General features: G+C 49.0%; 7 protein-coding genes across 7 annotated transcripts; 3 read left to right on the top strand and 4 right to left on the bottom strand.

Moving 5' to 3' along the window:
• Positions 1-173: 173 nt before the first annotated feature.
• On the bottom strand, positions 174-1,783 carry N7516_011180 (DnaJ family domain-containing protein; the record flags this gene model as incomplete). Its single annotated transcript, XM_057223898.1, has 2 exons — positions 174-1,358; positions 1,421-1,783. The coding sequence occupies 2 exons, from the start codon at positions 1,781-1,783 to the stop codon at positions 174-176; spliced, it is 1,548 nt and encodes a 515-aa protein (XP_057069038.1).
• Positions 1,784-2,075: 292 nt separating this feature from the next.
• N7516_011179 (mitochondrial 37S ribosomal protein mS37) lies at positions 2,076-2,539 on the top strand (the record flags this gene model as incomplete). The annotated part of the gene is made up of 3 exons (XM_057223897.1): positions 2,076-2,205; positions 2,288-2,367; positions 2,441-2,539. 3 exons carry the CDS (start codon positions 2,076-2,078, stop codon positions 2,537-2,539), a joined length of 309 nt encoding a protein of 102 aa, XP_057069037.1.
• Positions 2,540-3,107: 568 nt separating this feature from the next.
• Positions 3,108-4,776, bottom strand: N7516_011178 (cytochrome P450; the record flags this gene model as incomplete). The annotated part of the gene is made up of 3 exons (XM_057223896.1): positions 3,108-3,244; positions 3,297-4,390; positions 4,448-4,776. 3 exons carry the CDS (start codon positions 4,774-4,776, stop codon positions 3,108-3,110), a joined length of 1,560 nt encoding a protein of 519 aa, XP_057069036.1.
• Positions 4,777-5,586: 810 nt separating this feature from the next.
• Positions 5,587-8,047, bottom strand: N7516_011177 (FAD-dependent oxidoreductase; the record flags this gene model as incomplete). Its single annotated transcript, XM_057223895.1, has 5 exons — positions 5,587-6,286; positions 6,355-6,950; positions 7,008-7,378; positions 7,434-7,693; positions 7,755-8,047. The coding sequence occupies 5 exons, from the start codon at positions 8,045-8,047 to the stop codon at positions 5,587-5,589; spliced, it is 2,220 nt and encodes a 739-aa protein (XP_057069035.1).
• A 1,901-nt stretch (positions 8,048-9,948) lies between these two features.
• On the top strand, positions 9,949-11,086 carry N7516_011176 (uncharacterized protein; the record flags this gene model as incomplete). The annotated part of the gene is made up of 2 exons (XM_057223894.1): positions 9,949-10,056; positions 10,109-11,086. The coding sequence occupies 2 exons, from the start codon at positions 9,949-9,951 to the stop codon at positions 11,084-11,086; spliced, it is 1,086 nt and encodes a 361-aa protein (XP_057069034.1).
• A 3,327-nt stretch (positions 11,087-14,413) lies between these two features.
• Positions 14,414-16,243, top strand: N7516_011175 (F-box protein; the record flags this gene model as incomplete). Its single annotated transcript, XM_057223893.1, has 1 exon — positions 14,414-16,243. The coding sequence occupies one exon, from the start codon at positions 14,414-14,416 to the stop codon at positions 16,241-16,243; it is 1,830 nt and encodes a 609-aa protein (XP_057069033.1).
• Positions 16,244-16,767: 524 nt separating this feature from the next.
• On the bottom strand, positions 16,768-18,070 carry N7516_011174 (nucleolar and coiled-body phosphoprotein 1 family protein; the record flags this gene model as incomplete). Its single annotated transcript, XM_057223892.1, has 2 exons — positions 16,768-17,949; positions 18,032-18,070. 2 exons carry the CDS (start codon positions 18,068-18,070, stop codon positions 16,768-16,770), a joined length of 1,221 nt encoding a protein of 406 aa, XP_057069032.1.
• Between the last annotated feature and the right edge of the window lie 194 nt (positions 18,071-18,264).

The raw sequence follows: 18,264 nt of genomic DNA, 5'->3' as shown, positions 1-18,264 counted from the left end.
GGGGAGGTGGCAGTGAAAATATCTTCTTTGCCCGACTTGATTTCGAGTGGCATCGCTCGTCATGTTTTTATGTCACATTATTAGTGTATTATTATCTCGAATATGGCCCCGCACATGTTGAACAGAAGGAAAAGGGGGAGTTCTCTGTTTTTTCGTTTGCTCGTTTTCTGTCTTCAGGATTTAGTGAATAAATCGCGCCACAGCTCTTTCATACCGTATCCCTTCGACAGATCTTCTTCGTGGACTTTTACAGACTGTGCCATACCAAGTGACCCGAACTTGCTGGAAGAAACCGGCGGAACGATTGATGTCGGACGCGCACGCTCTGTCGCTCGGCGTTTAATTTCCTCTGCTAACTCAGGTGCGACTGCGGCATAGCATGCGTTGAGCTCTCGATCAAGATTGATATATGGTTTATGGGCGGAGGCCGGAGCTTGCAGGTTGTATGAGCGTGCGAGAGTGTTGATTTGTTTCACGGCGAGCTCGTGATAAGAACGCTCGATTGCGAGGTAGCCTGGGTCTCGCAATGGTGGGAGATGGGCTAGATCTTCCGAGGTTTCCTCGTTATCATGCTTAATTACAGTTGATTGGGAGGTCTCCGACTTGGAGACTATCCGGCCATCACTGTTGATCTCCGAGACAGATGCATCTTCTTGAAGTGAAGCTTCCAACTTTGCTTTGTCTGCCAATCGGGTCTCAGCTGCAGCATAGGCTTTTGCCCGCTTCATTTGTATGTCCAAGGATCCACCCTTGCTGGCAATCAACATCGCAGCATGTCTCCGCCAGTCCGCTCGAAGACGTTCGCGGAATCGGTTAAGCTCCGAACCAAGCTGTTGTTGCTTCTCGATCCATGGCGGCACAATTTCCTGCTGCTGGATGATCTTATTCATAAAATATTCGGTTGTGTCAATGAATGCGTTGGTCGCATTATGATCCGTCTTTGTATTGACGCCTTTCCCACGACGTATCTTCTCAAATTGTCCACGCGCAATCGCATCTTCGATTCGCTCATTTGCTAGCGACGAAAGACCTGAAATCGAGATCGGCATGGAATGTGCCCCGGGTGTCAACTGCTCCCTCATCTCGCGGCGCATATCCTCACGCTCCTCTTCGGAAAATCCAGGAGCCTGGCTCAGTGTATAGGTAGAAGTGCGCTCTTTCGCTTCCGCGATTCGTTCTCCGCGAGACTTTTTGGGCTTCGGGGTGGGTTTGAGGTTCACGGGATTGGGGATTTTGTAAGGCATTCGGATAGGTTTACTCGCGTCATCTAACATACGCAGAGTCGTATCCTCAACACGCTCGATCCCTGTCCATTTAGGAGCAGCGGCATTCTCTCGTGTGCCTTGCCCTGCGGCAGACTGCGATAAGGGAATGCGAGTTAGTGGCTGTTGGACGGTAGAGCATGATAAGGATCACATACGGGCATCTCGACTATAGAATGAGCAGCAGCATACTCGCTCCTGAATGAAGTAGCAGCAACACGCTCTGCGAGCTCATTTTTCAGTTCCTCTGAGAACCCTGCTTGCTCGATGTTGCGACGTGCAGATCGTCCACCTTCTAGCATCGCATCTTCAGTCATTTGAGCTAGACGGCGTCCCATCGGACTATCATTCTCTTCCTCTTTTGAGCCATCTTTATCCTCCGCCTTGGCTGTAGGCGAGGGCGATGTTTGATTCAGGTGGCATGCTGCGGAGAACCGCCTAGACACGGGAGCTATCGGAGCTCTAAAGGTGCATGTAGAAACACCACGGAGTTGTGTTGGCAAACTGTACTTTCCAGGCATACTTAATAGGCTCCTGCTATATTCAACGAGCTTGCAATATTAGAAAGAGTGTACAAGACTTGGTATTATGGTGGCAAGTCCTCGAGGTAGATAAAGAGGGCCGGGGGCGCGACCAAGATTAGTCATCCACCTCCGCGGAGTCGAAACTTCGGATTTTGTTTGTCGAAGATCCCATCGTCGGCGCCAGTCTACCATCGTTAATCACGCACACGGTCGCTTCAAGGCATTTTGCCTCTTCTCGCTCCAATTAGTACCTCTGCTGCTAGTTCTACGAACCGAATAATTGCCCACCATGGCACCCAAAGGCTCCCTCTCCACCCGGCTGAACCCGATGCGTCTCAACACCATCAACCACCTCCGTGTTCGCCGACCGAATCAGAATGAGCAGAACCCCTGCGTGGTAGTGATGTCGTCTATGCTTAGTATGTTCTGCTCCTCTTCCGTTGTTACCTTGAATCTCGAAATCGTGAGTTTTTGTTATTGACAATATTTCGTTTCAAACAGACTGCTGGGCGTCCGCTGGATACGGCGCAGAGGGCTGTGCTGCTCTCGAGACTCAATTGCGCAAGTGCATGGATGCACCGGTACGTTATAATCCACCCCCGTTCTTTTCCTTTATTGTCGATATCCCTCTAACGAGTTTCCTCCCGCATATAGAAATCCAGGGAGCAGAAGAAGAACACTGTCAACTACCACCTCATGAGAATGTACCCCAAGGTTGTTGGCCCCCGGAAGAAGGACGGTGTTCTCGGTTAAAATGTTCTTTGCACTGGATTGTTCGCGATTTTCTATCCGGACTTGGCAGCAGAAGCGTGTTGTCCTGGAGTTTTGGGTTTCTTTTTGATACATTATTACGCGAATACTCGGGTCTTCATCAGGATTTGCTGATTTGGTCCGCTTATTTTGCATCAGAGGCTATGGGAGTTGGCTTTTACTCATATGTACAGTATACAACTATGTGGGATATGGAATCACCTTTCAGAACGATTGATCATACTTTTATTTACGTGTTAGATCGAGAGGTCACTACTACTGGTAAGATCAAGGTTCATTGGGTGGATGAACACGGCCAGTGCGTGTGGGACAATGTTATGGAGGCAGATAATATAGACTGTCTCTCTTTGGCTCTAGAGGACTGTGTTAGTCTTGCGGAGATTCTTAATTGGCAGGCTGTACGTGGCGCGTTGATCGTTAAATAGGAGTTTCATTTTCTCACTTATTGTTTCGGCTGCAATATTGATACGTTCTGGTTGATCAAATTAATTCTACTCTGAGTTCATACTGCTCATAGCAATGGCTGCCTGCAAAATCCCTCCGTGATATCTCAGACCGACTCAAACTTAAGTATCAACTTATCGCCTGTCGGTTTCACAGTGTAAGCATCGATAGCTTCAATATTGTCATCGTCGATAATGGTGGTGCGGAAGTTAGTGTAAATCGCAGCCACGGCCAGTTTCATCTCTGTCAAGGGACAATCAGTATACTTCAATGATTGAATTTGTTAAATCCATACCTTGCAGTGCAAGATTACTTCCCACACACATACGTCCTCCACTCCCAAACGCCCAGAACCACCGTCGTTTCTCTTCCAGGTTAGCCGGCGAGTTTTCAGCTTCCAGCCAACGCTTCGGCTGCCAGGTTTCTGGCTCTGGGAATACCTCCGGATTGCGGTGCAGTGAATACCCTTGCGCATTCACTCTGGTGTTAGGTGGGATGTCTGCATACCCGGCGAGAGTGCACGACGGAGATGGCGTCACCCGAGGTTGAATTCCAGGGATCGGAGCATGAAGTCTCAGTGTCTCCGTCACGATCGCTTCCAACAGGGGCAGGTTATCAATTGACTTGGCTGGTGGCAGATCGGCTGTCTTTGGGTATGAAATCGGGGGACTCAGAGTGAGTAGCTCCTCTCGAAGCTTTTCCTGCACTTCTGGATGTCGGGATAGTTGCCAGAATAGATATGTGAGGCCAACAGCACTGGTTTCAAAGCCGGCAGTCAGCTGGTCGTACATCTCGCAAGCAATATCGAGTCGCTGCTGGGCCTTGTCTGGCTTTGTTTCTCCGTTCTTTGTGGAATGCTTGTCCAGAGACTGTTTCAACTGTTTGTAGACTGTTGGCTCGATGCCTGGCTCGGAAGATGTTACTATCTGCTCCGCCCTGTCGCATAGGTCCAGAGCCCAAGAGTCAAGCATTGCATTGGCATCATCGCAGTATTTGGGTATCACGCGAAGACCAATCCGTCTCAACCATCCATCCAAATATGGAACTTCCTGCGCATAAAACTCAAACGGCTTTCGACACATGTAAAGGTGAAGCCAGTGCTTGCGGAACGAATTATCTTGCAGGTAATTAGTGCCATTCTTCAAACCGAATAGATAGGAGGAGACGAAGTCCATTGTCAGTCCCTGGTTTAGATCATGCACGTCGACGGATTTGCCGGACATTGCCGCTTCTTGAAGAATCGGCAACAGTCGATCGAAGATGACTGTATCTGAAACCAGTCGCATATGAGGGGATGTTTGCAGAGTCGATTTGGAGTATATGTTGGATAACATCCTTTTTCGAGTTGAATGTGTCTTGCTTCCTGTCATGGTGAACATGCTCACTGTTCTGTTTTTCATGGTGAGCTACTTTGTCTACTACGAATCAGTCTCTGGGCATACTCACCCAAATGATGCGAAGACTCGTGGATACCAGTCATGCTTCTCAAATCCACCAGCATAGACTGACTTAATTCCTCCGTCGACACAGTTGATCGAGATCTCCGATGGTCCCAACCTGACGATAGGGCCTAGTTTCTCGTGTGCGGCCTGGATTGTCCGGTTGTTCTGGCTTGTGAATCGCCTCCATAGCATCCATACCGGCGAAAAGGAAGCACTCCAGTGTACGGTGGGGATCTTTGATAGTGGGGAGAGAAACGCTGGGTAAATTAACACTTTGTAGAAGATGAGACCGGCAAAAAACGCTACCACCAGGGCAGTGATGGAATATGTCATTGTGAATGCGGGGAAGCTTTTGTGTGCCGGCCACTGTGGTAGATATAAGAGATGCGACTTGGGAATCCCTCCGGGCCTGGAGGTCGTATACAATGGAGATTGCCGACACCGCTATGCCACTAGCTGTTATCCCAGCCGACGCCCATCCGTGTATTACAGGTGGTGCCGAGTGTGATCCCTAATTGCAAGATTAACCTATAAGCCCCATACCGTTTCAATCCCACTCACTCTGATTCGTTTTGCGTTTACCCACAGTGAATAGTTAGGTAATAAAAAAGGAACCTTGGAAGATCGTGCCAAGTGGTCAATGCGAGCTACATGCGGAGTATCTACCTCGTAGGTTGGAGGTTCCGATAGGGAAACTCCAGAGGTTGTCCAACGACCTCGGGTGTACTTCCCCGCGAAAGCGATAAGGTGATAAGCGGGACTGTTATCAGACCTACCTAGGTACCTACATGTAGGTATTCCCTGTGTTTTTTACTATGGCGATACCATAATAAATAACACTTAGGCTGAAAAATGAGTGCCAAGAGGTAATAGCTCAATGGGGCTTAGTGGACTGTGCCATTAGGGATTTCACTGTGCCAATAGGGTTTATCAAATCTATACACTCGAGGGGCGACATACTGCAGTACGCGTTGAGAATACGATAGTTATTATTACATATAGTATCATGAAGGGGCTCGAACAAATTGGCAGATGGGTCAAAGACCATTAGACGTGCAGGTGAAGTAACGAGTGAAGCCCGGGCGGGCGAGAAACTTATTTCTGCATTCTGAGCAGGGAACAAAACAATTAGGAACAGCGGCTTCAACGGCTTGATATCTTGCACCTTGACTCTTCCAGTGCAATCTCACGCCGCTTCCACGTACGAGCCAGTGTAGCAGCCGGTCCAAGAAGTAGGCAGGTCACACAACAGAAAATAATATCGACAAAAGGACGAGTGTGGATAATGTGGGTGCGGTGCAAATCCCAAATAGTGAAAGAGCACCAGGCTATGATGGCAAGAGAAAGAGCCATCAACTGCAAGACTTCACCAGTAAACAGAGCCGTTGTAACAAAGTCCGTTTTCAGAAAATGGGGGAAAAGTTGGCCCACGGTGAGTACATGAAAGGTGGCACAAGCGACGGTAAGTATATTGTAAGTTCGAAGCAAGTGAGGTATATCGCCATTACCGTATAGCAACTCCGGGGTGTTGGGTTTGCGGAAGTTCCTCTTTGACAGGTTTAGACCCAGGTATACTGTCAAAGGAAGGGCGAAATGACTTGCGGACACCGTCCAGTGATGCAAGGCCAAGTCTCCAGCAGACGACATCAGAGCCCATATGATTGAAGGAACATAGGCAATCAAGAGGCATATTGGCAGAATTTTGGCAGCCCTGGTGTCTATAGCCCTGGGATTAGGGTAGTAGAACGATTGAGAACGGCTTGCGTAGATATGTGCGATGAAGTAGAGGGGCAAAATGTATTCCCATCCGGCAGCGTTGGAGGCAAGTATGTAGGGGAGAGCACTGTTCTTATTAGTTACCCGGTGGATTTCTGGAAGGAGAGCTGGTTGCTGGGATATGCGAGTACTCACCTATGTATTGGGCTGAGAAAAAAGCCGGGTCGGTATGACTCCACAGTCCACAAAGTATTCGAGGTAGCCGTACACATGGAAATGTAAAGCTGAAGCCTGTGGTCAAAAAGTCCCACCTCGGTCCCAGGGATTGTGCATGCAGTTGCAAACACAGCCAAGTATATGGGGGAAGCCATAATGATGGACCAAAGGATAGTTGCATGCAGAGCCCGCTGGCTCGGCTTTGCGCCTACATCATGGTCGCGGAGAACAACGCCTCTGCGCGATGGCTCAGGTAGATGTCTCAAGGCATGACCGGGCGAGCACATCTCAGCGAATCTTAAAGCCGTCTGATCAATCGACAACTTCGCTATAACCCTGAGAGTCATGAACTCGAGCAACGGATTTTCAAGGGCTTCCAGTGCTTGTAATGAACTAGCCCTGTGTCGCAGTAAATCTGTTCTTGGTTGCCGCTGTCGCTGGAAGTCAGCCAATCCAGCTTGGATTGCGGCGCAGGTAGGTTGAGGGTCTTTCTGCAGTGCTTTCTTCAATAGGTCTCCAAGTAACGCTGCGTCTTCGATAGCGGAGTTTCCACCTTGTCCAGTAAGAGGGTTAAACTGTGATAATCATTAGCTGAAGACCATTACACACCCTTATAGATAGGCTGTTGGTACCTTGTGAAAGGAATCGCCAATCAATATTGTCCTTTTATAGAAGCATTTGTCCAACACGTATTCCTGTAGTGGGACAAGCACCGAGTGCCGACGCCTCATGTATATATCACCAAACGTAACTCCTGGACACAGGACGTCTTCTCTATATTTATCTACCACCGCCTGCTCATCATCGATGGTGTATCGGGGAATAGATTGGCCGACAGTTCTTTGTCCGTTTTTTATGAATGCAAAGAAGTAAAACTTACCCTCCCGGCCTGACTGGCACAAGTAAGAACGATTTTTGTGGTAGGATTTGAGCCCAGTCTCTCTAGGAAAACCATCCGGACAGTCAGCAATACCGAACATGCATCTATATGTACAAGTAATCGCTGAGAAACAGTCAGCTCACATAAATAGTAGGTTGGAATTATAGTATAAACGCACAATCAGCCATTGATTTGCTGGTATAAGTAGGGTCCTCAGACTCCACAACCTTCCACATCTCCGCTCTGGTCCGGCTGTGAACACCGTCGGCACCAACAAGGAGATCTCCCGTGAAGGTTATACCGTCTTTGGTAGTGATTTGAACTTCTCCATCGAGGTTCTCAGTACTGTGTAGCTCCTTTGCCACATGGACTCTAGACTTATCTCGGAGATTGTCGTAGAGTGCCTCGATTAATTCCTGACGATCCATAAAACTGAATCTGTAACCTGTCCTTTTTTTTGTTTTAGCATATTCTCCGGTGCTTTGGTAGGCCTTCTTACAGGTCTGCTAGTAGCTGACCGAATGCAGGTTCGGTTGTGAGACACTCTCCATCGGGTCCGAATGTTTGCATCGTCTCAACACTCTCGCATAGGGAGGAGATATGACCCTCCATGCCGAGCTGGTCTAGTATCTGGGAGCCATAGGGTAGAATTCCAATACTAGCTCCTAGCTGAGGAGCAATCTCCTTATGTTTTTCAAGGAGGGAGTATTCAATGCCGTATCTCTCAAGGACATTGGCGAGAGTCAAACCCGCTACCCCACCGCCGATGATGACAACGGTGAAAGGGGCCATGATGAACAAATAACTTGCTGTGGCTTGTGCGTAAAGTGCTGCCTTGCATACTACCCCTTCCTGGGTTGCCTGGCTTTTATAGCTTGGATAATCATGTCCCAGGCTCATTTCACCGCTCAATGCGGATAAGTCTGCTACCGGGGCGAGGTATAGCCGAAATAACCTTGGAGCAGACAGCTACTAGTTCACACAGATGGAGTATGGCTCCGTCAAGTAGTACGTTCTCCACTTGTGTAATTTTCATAGCACGAAAAGGGGAGTTCCCAAAATACCAATTTCCCAAAGTCTTATACTTCGGTTCACTGCCTCAGGATCCTGCTAGATATCTTTTGATCCCTTGCGAGTAGACCATACAACACCCACGGGACTCTCGCCGCGGGACTAAAAAGGTCCCGTAACAGACGGGAGTTGGGACTGACTTTTAATTCCGTGGACACACAAAGGGTGCCACGAGACTTAGAACAATGCAAACACATAAAGTTCCCTGTCTGCATAAAATGTGCAGTAATTTATTCTGCTAACTCGGCGACTTGTCTATCATTTTCAGGCGAGTAATGCGGAACGTTAGTCTTGGCGGAAGTAATGGGTGAGAGTCCCATATGCGGGACTAAGTGAGTCTTTTAATACGGGACTGGGAGTATAATTTTCTAGTCCCGCGGGAGTTGGTAAGGTCTACTTGTGAGAGTTTTGACGGCAGTGATGATGCACTCTGAACGGAGCTTTGGTCCATCAAAGCTGGGAGTTAGGCTTTCACCTCACACCATTGATTTTGTATCCAGAAACCTACCACTGGCATTGTACGGACCAAGCACTTCACGGAAAGTGTCTACCCGTTTACAAGGCAGTTATAAGGACACGTTTACCCACCCGGCTCTCTAAATCTCCACCAGTAGATGGCCGTGTCGCCCCGGAAGGACAGAGTGCTTGGCTCCGAAGATAGTGTGAGGTTACTCAGTTAGATCGCCGTCGAACCCCACTACCTTGCGTGGTCTTCCGCTGACTCAACGGATATAATATCGGAACCAGCTGTTGCATGCACAAATGAGATAGTATGCTAGTCTGAATTTGAAACGTCTTCGTTACTAAGTACAACATGTGACGAAATAACAACACATTCCGATACACAATCTGATGGATGGACAATTAGTATAATGTGACGGAACAGCGCATCGCGAGTAGGCCGACATCATTACGATCCGGGACTCCTAAGCCCGAGATTCCGATTCCGCTTACATCAGCATTGCTAGGTTTAGAAGCTCACACCTCAAGGTGAGTTGAGATTGGGAGATCATCCACAAGCAACATCTTCAGGCTATCCACAAATTTCTCTACAACTCTGGTTGTTCTAGTGCAAGTAATAATGCAGTATCTGTGAATATTTAGGTCTCAAGACCGGTTTTCCCCATTGGGAACCTTGACAAGATCCCACTTGCTAGTGTGATCTGCCTTGCCTATCTCATGAATTGCTATCATCAGTGTTGCACTGTTCTGTTGATACGACTTATTTTGACCCAGGTTGATGCAAAATCGTCAGAATACACGTGGTTTATACCTGTGCCATATGTACTATAGCACATGCCTCAATCAAGTTCCATGCCCAGATGTGGGAATCTACACATGTATAATTCTGTTAGTCCAAGGTTGGCGCCAAGGCAGGCAGTAGCGAGGCCTAGGCCAAGTTGGGTTACTCCAAGTGCCGGGAAACCAGGCTCGGAGACGCCTCGGGAGCAATGTTTGCACATCTTCGCGCTGCCGGAATGTACAGCTTCCGTGAAGAAAACACCGAATCGCTAGAGTAGCAGATATTTAGTATAAATCCTCCACTAGCCTGCAGAAATGTCCCCCACTACTGCAGCCTATTCTGGAAGGGAAGACCAGCTCATTTCGACACCTTTGGCAACATGTGCCTTCCCGTCTTCTTCCTGGCTTTGCTCTTTTCCCTTTGCGCAGCTAAGGGCTCGGACCCAGACTCGACCGCCCGACTGTTCAATTCCACAACTGCTGCCATTGTAAGTTGGGCACCTTCTAAACCCTAAGGCTTCCGCTAACCACGGGATACAGAAAGATCTGCCGGTCTTCTATGAGATATCGGACATAAATCTGGTAGACGCCGACCATGCATTGGATTCCTTCTGGGCAGTCAATTACATCCGCACGATGGACAACCGCGGCTTCCTCGTCAGTGCAAATGCGATCATCCGCAACGGCAGCGCAACCCAACGCGCCGGTATCATGTCGCTCGACGATTCTTCCACCCTGTTTGCAACAAACTATCAAAACGTGGGCATCGTCCGAGAGAACAACGGCACTCGTGACCCCTTCAACCTGACCATGCCCGGTGGACGGTTCGGTCTCGAGACCATGCCTCACCGCGCTGCTGCTGCTGCTGCTGATTCTTCCCCGGAGGCATTGCCCCCAATGAGGATCTTCAGCCATCTCCCTGAAACCGAATTCGACATCAACCTCGAATTTGAGGGCCCCGTGATACTGAATGCAGGCCTCGGTTCGTGGCTTTGGGCCGGCGGTATCCAGCATCAGATATCGCTACCAGCTGCTCGACCTCGTGGCACCATCGTCGTCGACAATTCCACGCTGTTCATCGACTCCTCCAAGTCTGTAACCTGGTATGATCGGCAATGGGGGCCCACGATGCCCGACCACTTTACCTGGTTTGGGCTCTATCTAACTGCGGAAGATGGCACGGAGAGTTACATCTCCATCTGGAACTGGGAAGACGACATCAATGGCAACAAATCCTTCGCCACCATCCAGAACCAGGCCGGCATCAGCACCGTGCTCCCGCTATCGAGCTTCCAGCCCTCAAAGAAAGACCTCTTCCACTCCAAGGTCTCCGGTCAAGCATACGCGGTACACCATGATATCACACTGATGGATGGCTCGCACCTTGTTGTCAAGAGCCCGCGCCCGGATCAGGAGTTTGTCGTCGATAACTCTCGTATTGGGTTTTACTCTGGATACGTTAAGGTCTCTGGTGATTACACGGGCCACGGAATGGTTGATATCATGCCCCCGATGTAGGATCGTTTCAGGGTTGGATAGCTGGGCTGGTATGGGTCATTCCTCTTCCTGCTAGTATATGAAGTGACCACTGTTGTACCGGGACCGCCTGACTTTTGACCTTATTATATGTCTTAATATTGAGGGATTCGATAGTGATATTTCTGCTGCCTTGGAATACTGTGTATATAAAAGTCAATATTAAGTATGTTGGTGTCTTCTAGGATGAACAACGCCTGGGAGGTTACTGTTCTACAACAAACGAATCAAGGGCCACAGGCGGGAGTCATTCTAGTCGACATTCTATTAATAGGCGATCTAAATAGGAAGGGCTGTACGTGATAGGATTAGCGTATCGTATTTTACACTTCCAGGGTTGTCCCTAACTATAACTAACTAACTATATGTCGTCAGAGGCAGACCGAGGCGAGGCTGGTAACTCATCTCCCACTCGTCGTTTTCCGCAGAGAAGTAGATCTGCTGGGAATTACCGAGTGTTCCCATCTCCTTCACGCAGTCATATACTGACTTCGAAAATTCAATGTAAGTGGGATGCTCTGCACTCTCCTGGGTTTCATTCTCGGCGTCTATCAGACAGCGTAGAACGGCGGAGGCGGCTAAGCTGCCGCTGGCGCGCCCAGCACTCCCGCTGGCGGCCCATGATGATGATTCACTGTCCTCGCCCGCTGCTGTTCTAGCTGCGGTGTTCAGCTGCTGTTGGTTGATGCCTGGGCGGACGAGCCAGCCACCTGAGTAGGACGATGTAGAGAAGATGGTGGTGGGGGACAATGGTTGTACTACACGGCGGAGGTCTTTCATATGTAGGATAGAACCTCCGACCTCTATCCCATGGGCTGGGGTGCCATGCCCAAAAAGCAGCAGGACCAGATGTTCTTCACAGCGGGCCGCTTCGGCGGCTTGCTCTTGTAGTGTGCTGAGGTACCTCTCGAGGAGATCCTTTTGTGGCACAACACGTACGTTCCCAGCCCATAAGACGTCGGGGAGACTCTCGCCATCTAGTACCGCCCGACGGTCAGTCACCTTCTGGGTTACCATGAAGGTATTTATGGTATTTTGTGACGAAAGCCGATGGGTCTTCGCACGTCAACCATATTTGGTTAGGTGCTAGTGATACTCATAAGATTAGCAGAGAACGGACAAGGCAATAGGACGAGGAAACACACGTCGTGGAAATTGTGGAGATAAGAGATAGTGGAAGAGGTAGAAGTCTGACGCAAACCACCCGTCCTCACTAGGGCTAGCTAGGTCGTCTTTGTCTGTAACGCCTAGGAGGGCTAGTATGCGATGCCGGGGGGAAGATCCGGGGGCAGTGTGTCAGGAACTCGCGCCCAGCAAGATCTTGCTGAGCCCCGCTCTGGCGTCGCATAGTGAATAAATCGGGGGAAACATCTGGACGGACCTCATCGTGTACGGGCGACTAAGTATGTAATGAGGAATCTACTGATCATGCAGATGGAGAAACCATGCAAATGGATTCGTAACGATAGAAGTGGACGGGGAGAGAGAAGAGAGAAGGAGAGAGAGAGAGAAAAAACTATATACTACATACCACCGGCACATAACTCTGTCATTGGTTATTACCTCAAACGCCTTTTCATCACCGCCTTTTTGAAACATATACGCTACTTTTAATTTGTAACTATACAACAGTCCTCTACAATATAATTCAGATTCAGATTCACTTCAGATCCACTCCAGATCCACTTCAGATTCAATTCAGATTCAATTCAGATTCAATTCAGATTCAATTCAGATTCAATTCAGATTCAATTCAGATTCAATTCAGATTCAATTCAGATTCAATTCAGATTCAATTCAGATTCAATTCAGATTCAATTCAGATAGATTCACTTCAGTAAATGCGATGAATTACAACTTGATATCTCAACAACCACCATTTTATTTGATTGATTGTGAGCCGATAGCGGTTAGTAAAACTTATCAACACTATATATCAACCTTGGAGAAAGTCGAAGGCTATATGATCATCATTTCCAAAATTACCCAAATTTGTTACAACCTGCCCCTGGACTGGCGAGTTACACACTAGGCCAAAAGACCATTATGTCTGAGCATTACGCTCAGATAGACCAGGCTCCAATATACTATATAGTGCACGACATGACACAAATTACGTTGCTAAAAGGTGGCCTACTCGCTTGTGAAATATGTTAACTACATATGTAGTTAGTTAGAATATACTATTTTATCCCTCCATTTTGGGTAATTATTGGCAAAAGTTATGCCTTCGCAGCACTTGTCAAGGTCTATTTGCTGCCATATCCTAAACGATCTTTCTCTAGTAGTCCCTATCTTGGACGTATCGTAATTCTCCGAGTAGACTCATCCAATTTCATTAGTATTGGTAGCCTAATTAGGGGATCATAGGAAAAGTATTCCCGGGAGTAGCTAGTATCTCCGATTGGATTCACCCAATATCCCTGCCACCGGTTGTCCTCCAAAGCCTGATTAGCAAAGTCTTCCCAAGAGCATCTATTGTAGAATGGTAATGCTGATTGGGTGGTCAAGTAGCAGGCTCCATTGGGGCGCAATTAGTTTCAGCCAGTTTACCAGCATGAATGGTCACAGTGATGATGCATGCCTTTTTTGATGCCGACTATCGAAGTTTCCTGCCGCTGTCCCTATTGGCCCCAGTTCCAACGTGGACGGCCCCAAGAACTTGAGCCCCCCCACCCCGCAGCGGGTTCCAGCTCGGGGGTACTCGAAAAAAAAGCAGTACCCGCCAAGCCTACTTATATCATCATCCAATTTTGAGTATCCCTGAGGTCCAGGAGCTGAGAGAGACTTGAGATCAGGGTGCTTAGGGATGATCAGGTGATGCTCAGTGAGCAGATCACGTTGATTATGTAATTATTTATTTGGAGTTGAAACTACTATAACTATACACTCTATTGTAGTCTTTTACTCTAATTTATAGCTCCAAATTCTACTTCATAGCTTCTTTGGTAGTAAAAAATGGGGGCCAACCCTCCAGAGCTGGCCAAGCGAGGCCATGTGCTTACGTCATGAGGCAACTGCCCGTGCCCACATGGGGCAATTTGTGTATAAAATTGCTGCCCTACGACATAATCGATATATAAACATCACACGACCGACAATTGCGGGGTAAATATATAGATCGACGCTGTAATCTGCTTGTCGTTGAACGAACAGAGCTGTTTCTGCAGAACTTCCCTTTCCAGCACACTCAATGAACATCAACAAAACACACGAAAGTGGCGGGAAACAAAGAACGATGGCAATAGTCTGAAAGCACAAAAGAATTGTTCCTTTCACGTCCCTGTTAATCAGGCTTACACTTTCAAGATGCTCTCCGAGCTCCCATCGGAGATCATATATCAAATCGCGACACATCTCCCAACTGCCAATGCATTAGCCCATTTGTCCCAGACATGTCACCGTCTGCATGACATTGTTACAGCTGAAAATTCTCGGATCTTCCGAGCATTTGTGCGAAGCAGATTCCCATCTATCGAAACACCGCCGTTCTGGAAAGATGCAGCGCAAGCCTTGACCTCCAGGTCCCGGGCATTGGACAGGAAAGCCATCATCGGACGGTTTGTTGTGCCACCTGAAACTGCGACTAAAATCGGTTCTCACGAGGTGCTTCGCCAAGACAATCCGACTCTTGGGTACAGAACTGCAATTGATTCTTACGAGATCTGGAATGGTCAGCGTTGGGCTGATAGGAAAGAGGTTCTTGCCTGGGGTGCTGCCAACCAGCTTGTGATGAGGATCAAGCAAACCGGTGCTCGCTCGCAAGAAGACTGGCTTGTGTTCAATGATCTTGATCATATTAGTAGCTATGATGACATTTGTTCTCTGCATCTTTTGTCCTCGGGGAATCAATACAGCAATGATACCAACGTGGAGCATCTGATCTTTGGTCGGATTCGAGGTGATATTGCTCATCTTGTCATCTCTCCCAATGAAGCAACCTTTGAGTACAAACAGAAGTTCATTTCACATGGACTCAGACTCGATAAAACCGATTTGAGCAGCGACACCGAATCTACTTTAGCTGCTCATTTTGAAAATGGATCCATCGCTTTCTACCATACCGAGACTGACAAAGAAGAAATCGAGCCATTCACATGGCTTATCCCGGAAGGCTCCTCGCGAAACAACTACTCCAAGCTGCTATCATCGTCACTAGTGGCAGTCGGAACCGGAAATGTGGAAAACTCCTTGTCCATCTCGAAAATCACCCCAGACGGCGTCTCCGCATATCGACAAATCGGAATCGGCTCTTTAGACACTGACTCGACAAGCCTCAAATCCAAGGTCAATATCGGTGCCATTGAACCCCTCAATAAACATAACTTCGCAGGCTCCCCGGGCGAAGTCTTCCTAACCGCCTGGGACGACCACACCGTCCGACTCCACGACCTGCGTTCCCCAAGTCCCTCCGAAGTCTCCTACAAAGACGCCACAGACCTCAACCCAATCTACAGCCTCCACGCCTTCGGCCCCGACCGCTTCTTAGCCGGAGCCGGCGGCGAAGCCGTAGTAAAGATCTTCGATCTGCGCATGTGCAACACGTACAGTTACCTCGACGCCCAAGTATCTGCCTCGCAATCGCAGAGCACACAAACCCCAAAAAATACCGAAGCCAACACCAACACCAACCTCAGAACAAATCCCAATCCCCGTCCTAAAAAGGGCTTCTCCATATTCCTCTCCTACCCACCACCCCCGACATTCCCCCAACAAAACCCACCCCCGGCCCGCACCCGCACCCGCCAAAGAACTCCCTACAGAGGCCCCATCTACACAATGTCCTCACCCTCACCTTCCTCGCCAACCGTCTACACGGGTATCGTGGACGGCGTCGTCCAGCTTGACTTTGCGTCCACGGATGACCTAACCGGTCCGCAGAAAGAGTGGTACGAATATAATCTAGACCTAGGTGTGAATACGGGTTCCGGGGTTTTACCGCGCTGGAACGCCGAGGCGTTCAATTTGGCTGGATATGAGCGTCCGGATGAGGATGACTTCGCTACTACTTCTAAGCTGAGGACTCAGCGCGCATTTACGGATCTTGGACCTGGGGATGTGGAAGAGACGCATACGGGTTGGGATTGTAGGTGGGAGAGTTTGGAGGAGCCTGGAGCTTGGAGGAGAAGGGATGGGTAAGTTGTGCATTTCGAAATTTTTTTGTTTTGTTGGACATTGCACTGTTTTTGATAGATGGTCGGACTAGAAGGTTGTTTGTTTGTTAGATTTTGTTGGTAGGTTACCTCCTTGGCCTCTTTCCTACTCCAAAGGGTATTGTAAATACTGCGAGAGTTCGTCGAGAACGGATCCCAAACTTTTGATTGATGTAAGCTAATGAGCAAAAAAAATTATATGGCAAATGTTGGGTCCAACGACCTTGTCCATAACGCCGTGCTGAGTGAGATTGGTAAAGTATGATGCGGGATATGAGAACCCTATCTCTCAATATTCATCCATTGCAACGAACCTGAGTTGTGCTGCAAATATTGCAGCGACAAAAAAGATAGCGATTCTTCCCTTCGGCAAAGCGACATCCAAGACAAAAAGCCCAGTTTCGGGGGTCCTTTGTGGGTTTGGTGGCAAATGTTTTGATTAGATGCTGACGATAGCCTGATATTATGGACTAGCAAATACGGTTGTGTCGCAAAAGCAAGAGTCGTCGTTTAGTCCTCGAACTTGAAAGAGGTGGTGCCGGCGGCGATGTCGATGGGACCGCCGCGGTAAGAGCCACGCTTCTTCTTGTTCTTTTCCTTGGTAAATCCCTTGCCACGAGTCACGGACAGGTCCTTCCAGGCGCGGTCTGCGTAGGCGTACGACATGTAGTCGTTGGAGGGGTGATCGTGGGGCAATTCGCTCAGGAGAGCCAGAGGGGTGGGGCGAGCTCCGGTGTGCTTCTTCTTAACAGGTCCGTTTCCAGGAGCGGGGCTAGCGCTCGAAGAGGTTGTCTGCACAGCCTCCTCGGCCTTTTTGACGGGCTTGTCCTCGGCCGGGGAAGGGGCGACGGTGTGGCTGCCGGATGAGGAAGATTCGGACTCAGAAGATGAGTCCGACTCAGGGAGAGGAGTCTTCTTTGCCTTCTTCAGGGCCTTCTTGGATTCCTTCTCAGACTCGGAAGAGGAAGAGGAGTCCGAGTCAGAGGAGGAGTCAGAAGAGGAGTCGGAGGAGGAGTCAGACGAGGAATCGGAGGAGGAATCAGATGAAGAGGAGTCAGACGAGGAAGACGAAGAGGAGCCCGAAGATGAATCGGAGTCAGAGCTGGAAGAGTCCGAAGAAGACGAAGAGCTGGAAGAGTCCGAAGAAGACGAAGAGTCGGATGAGGACGAAGAGGAAGACGACTCCTTAGGGGCGGGAGAGGTCTTGGCCTTCTTAGCCTTAGGGCTATCATCTTCGGACGAAGAGGACGAGTCAGAGTTGGAAGAGCTGCTGGACTCGGCCTTGCGCTTCACACCAGCAGACTTCTGAGCGGGGGCGGGGGCGGGGGCGGGCGCCGCAGGAGACTCATCATCATCCTCGTCATCCGCATCGCTGTCGGAGCTGGAAGAGGAAGACGAAGAGGAAGAGGACGAGCGAGCGGCGTCGCCCATCTCAACATCCGAGTCGCTATCGGAGTCGCTGCTTGAGCTAGAAGAACTTGGACTAGCAGACTTCTTAACGCTGGATCCCTGCTCGGAGGCTTGGAAGAGCTCCAAGAGAGAGGGAACATTTTTCGCGTCGCTCTTCTTGCTCGACTTTGCCGCCTCCTTGGTGAAAGTGGTGCTGGTCTCTGGGAAATTGTCCGACAAGAAAGCCGCAATCGAGGCGATCAGCTGAGGGGGAATGGACTTGGTAGTCTTGGAAGACTCGGTCTAATTAAAGCACTGTCAGTCTGGTCCTCTGGTCTGTAGATCTCGCCAATCGACATGTCAGTCGAAAGTAAGTCAAGCATACCTTCTTGACCGAAGTTTTCTTGCTTGAAACCTTTGCCATACTGACTGAACGGTCGTTTCGACGATAGCGAAATGAAGGGAGGAGAGGCTATTTAGAAATAATCTGCCAGGAACCAAAAAAGAAAGGGAGAAAAAAAAGTATACAAAAGGCGGTAAGGCATTAGCTTCATGGTGATTGGTGAAAATTGGTGAGCATTGATTGGTGGAGAGAGGCGGTGGTTAGCGCGCGGCTAT

The sequence above is a fragment of the Penicillium verrucosum genome, assembly GCF_028828655.1.
Source record: "Penicillium verrucosum strain IBT 35672 chromosome Unknown utg000005l_segment0_segment0, whole genome shotgun sequence".
Classification (NCBI taxonomy): Eukaryota; Fungi; Ascomycota; class Eurotiomycetes; order Eurotiales; family Aspergillaceae; genus Penicillium; species Penicillium verrucosum.
Note: the sequence above shows the minus strand (reverse complement) of the source record. Positions and strands in the feature narration are given on the sequence as shown.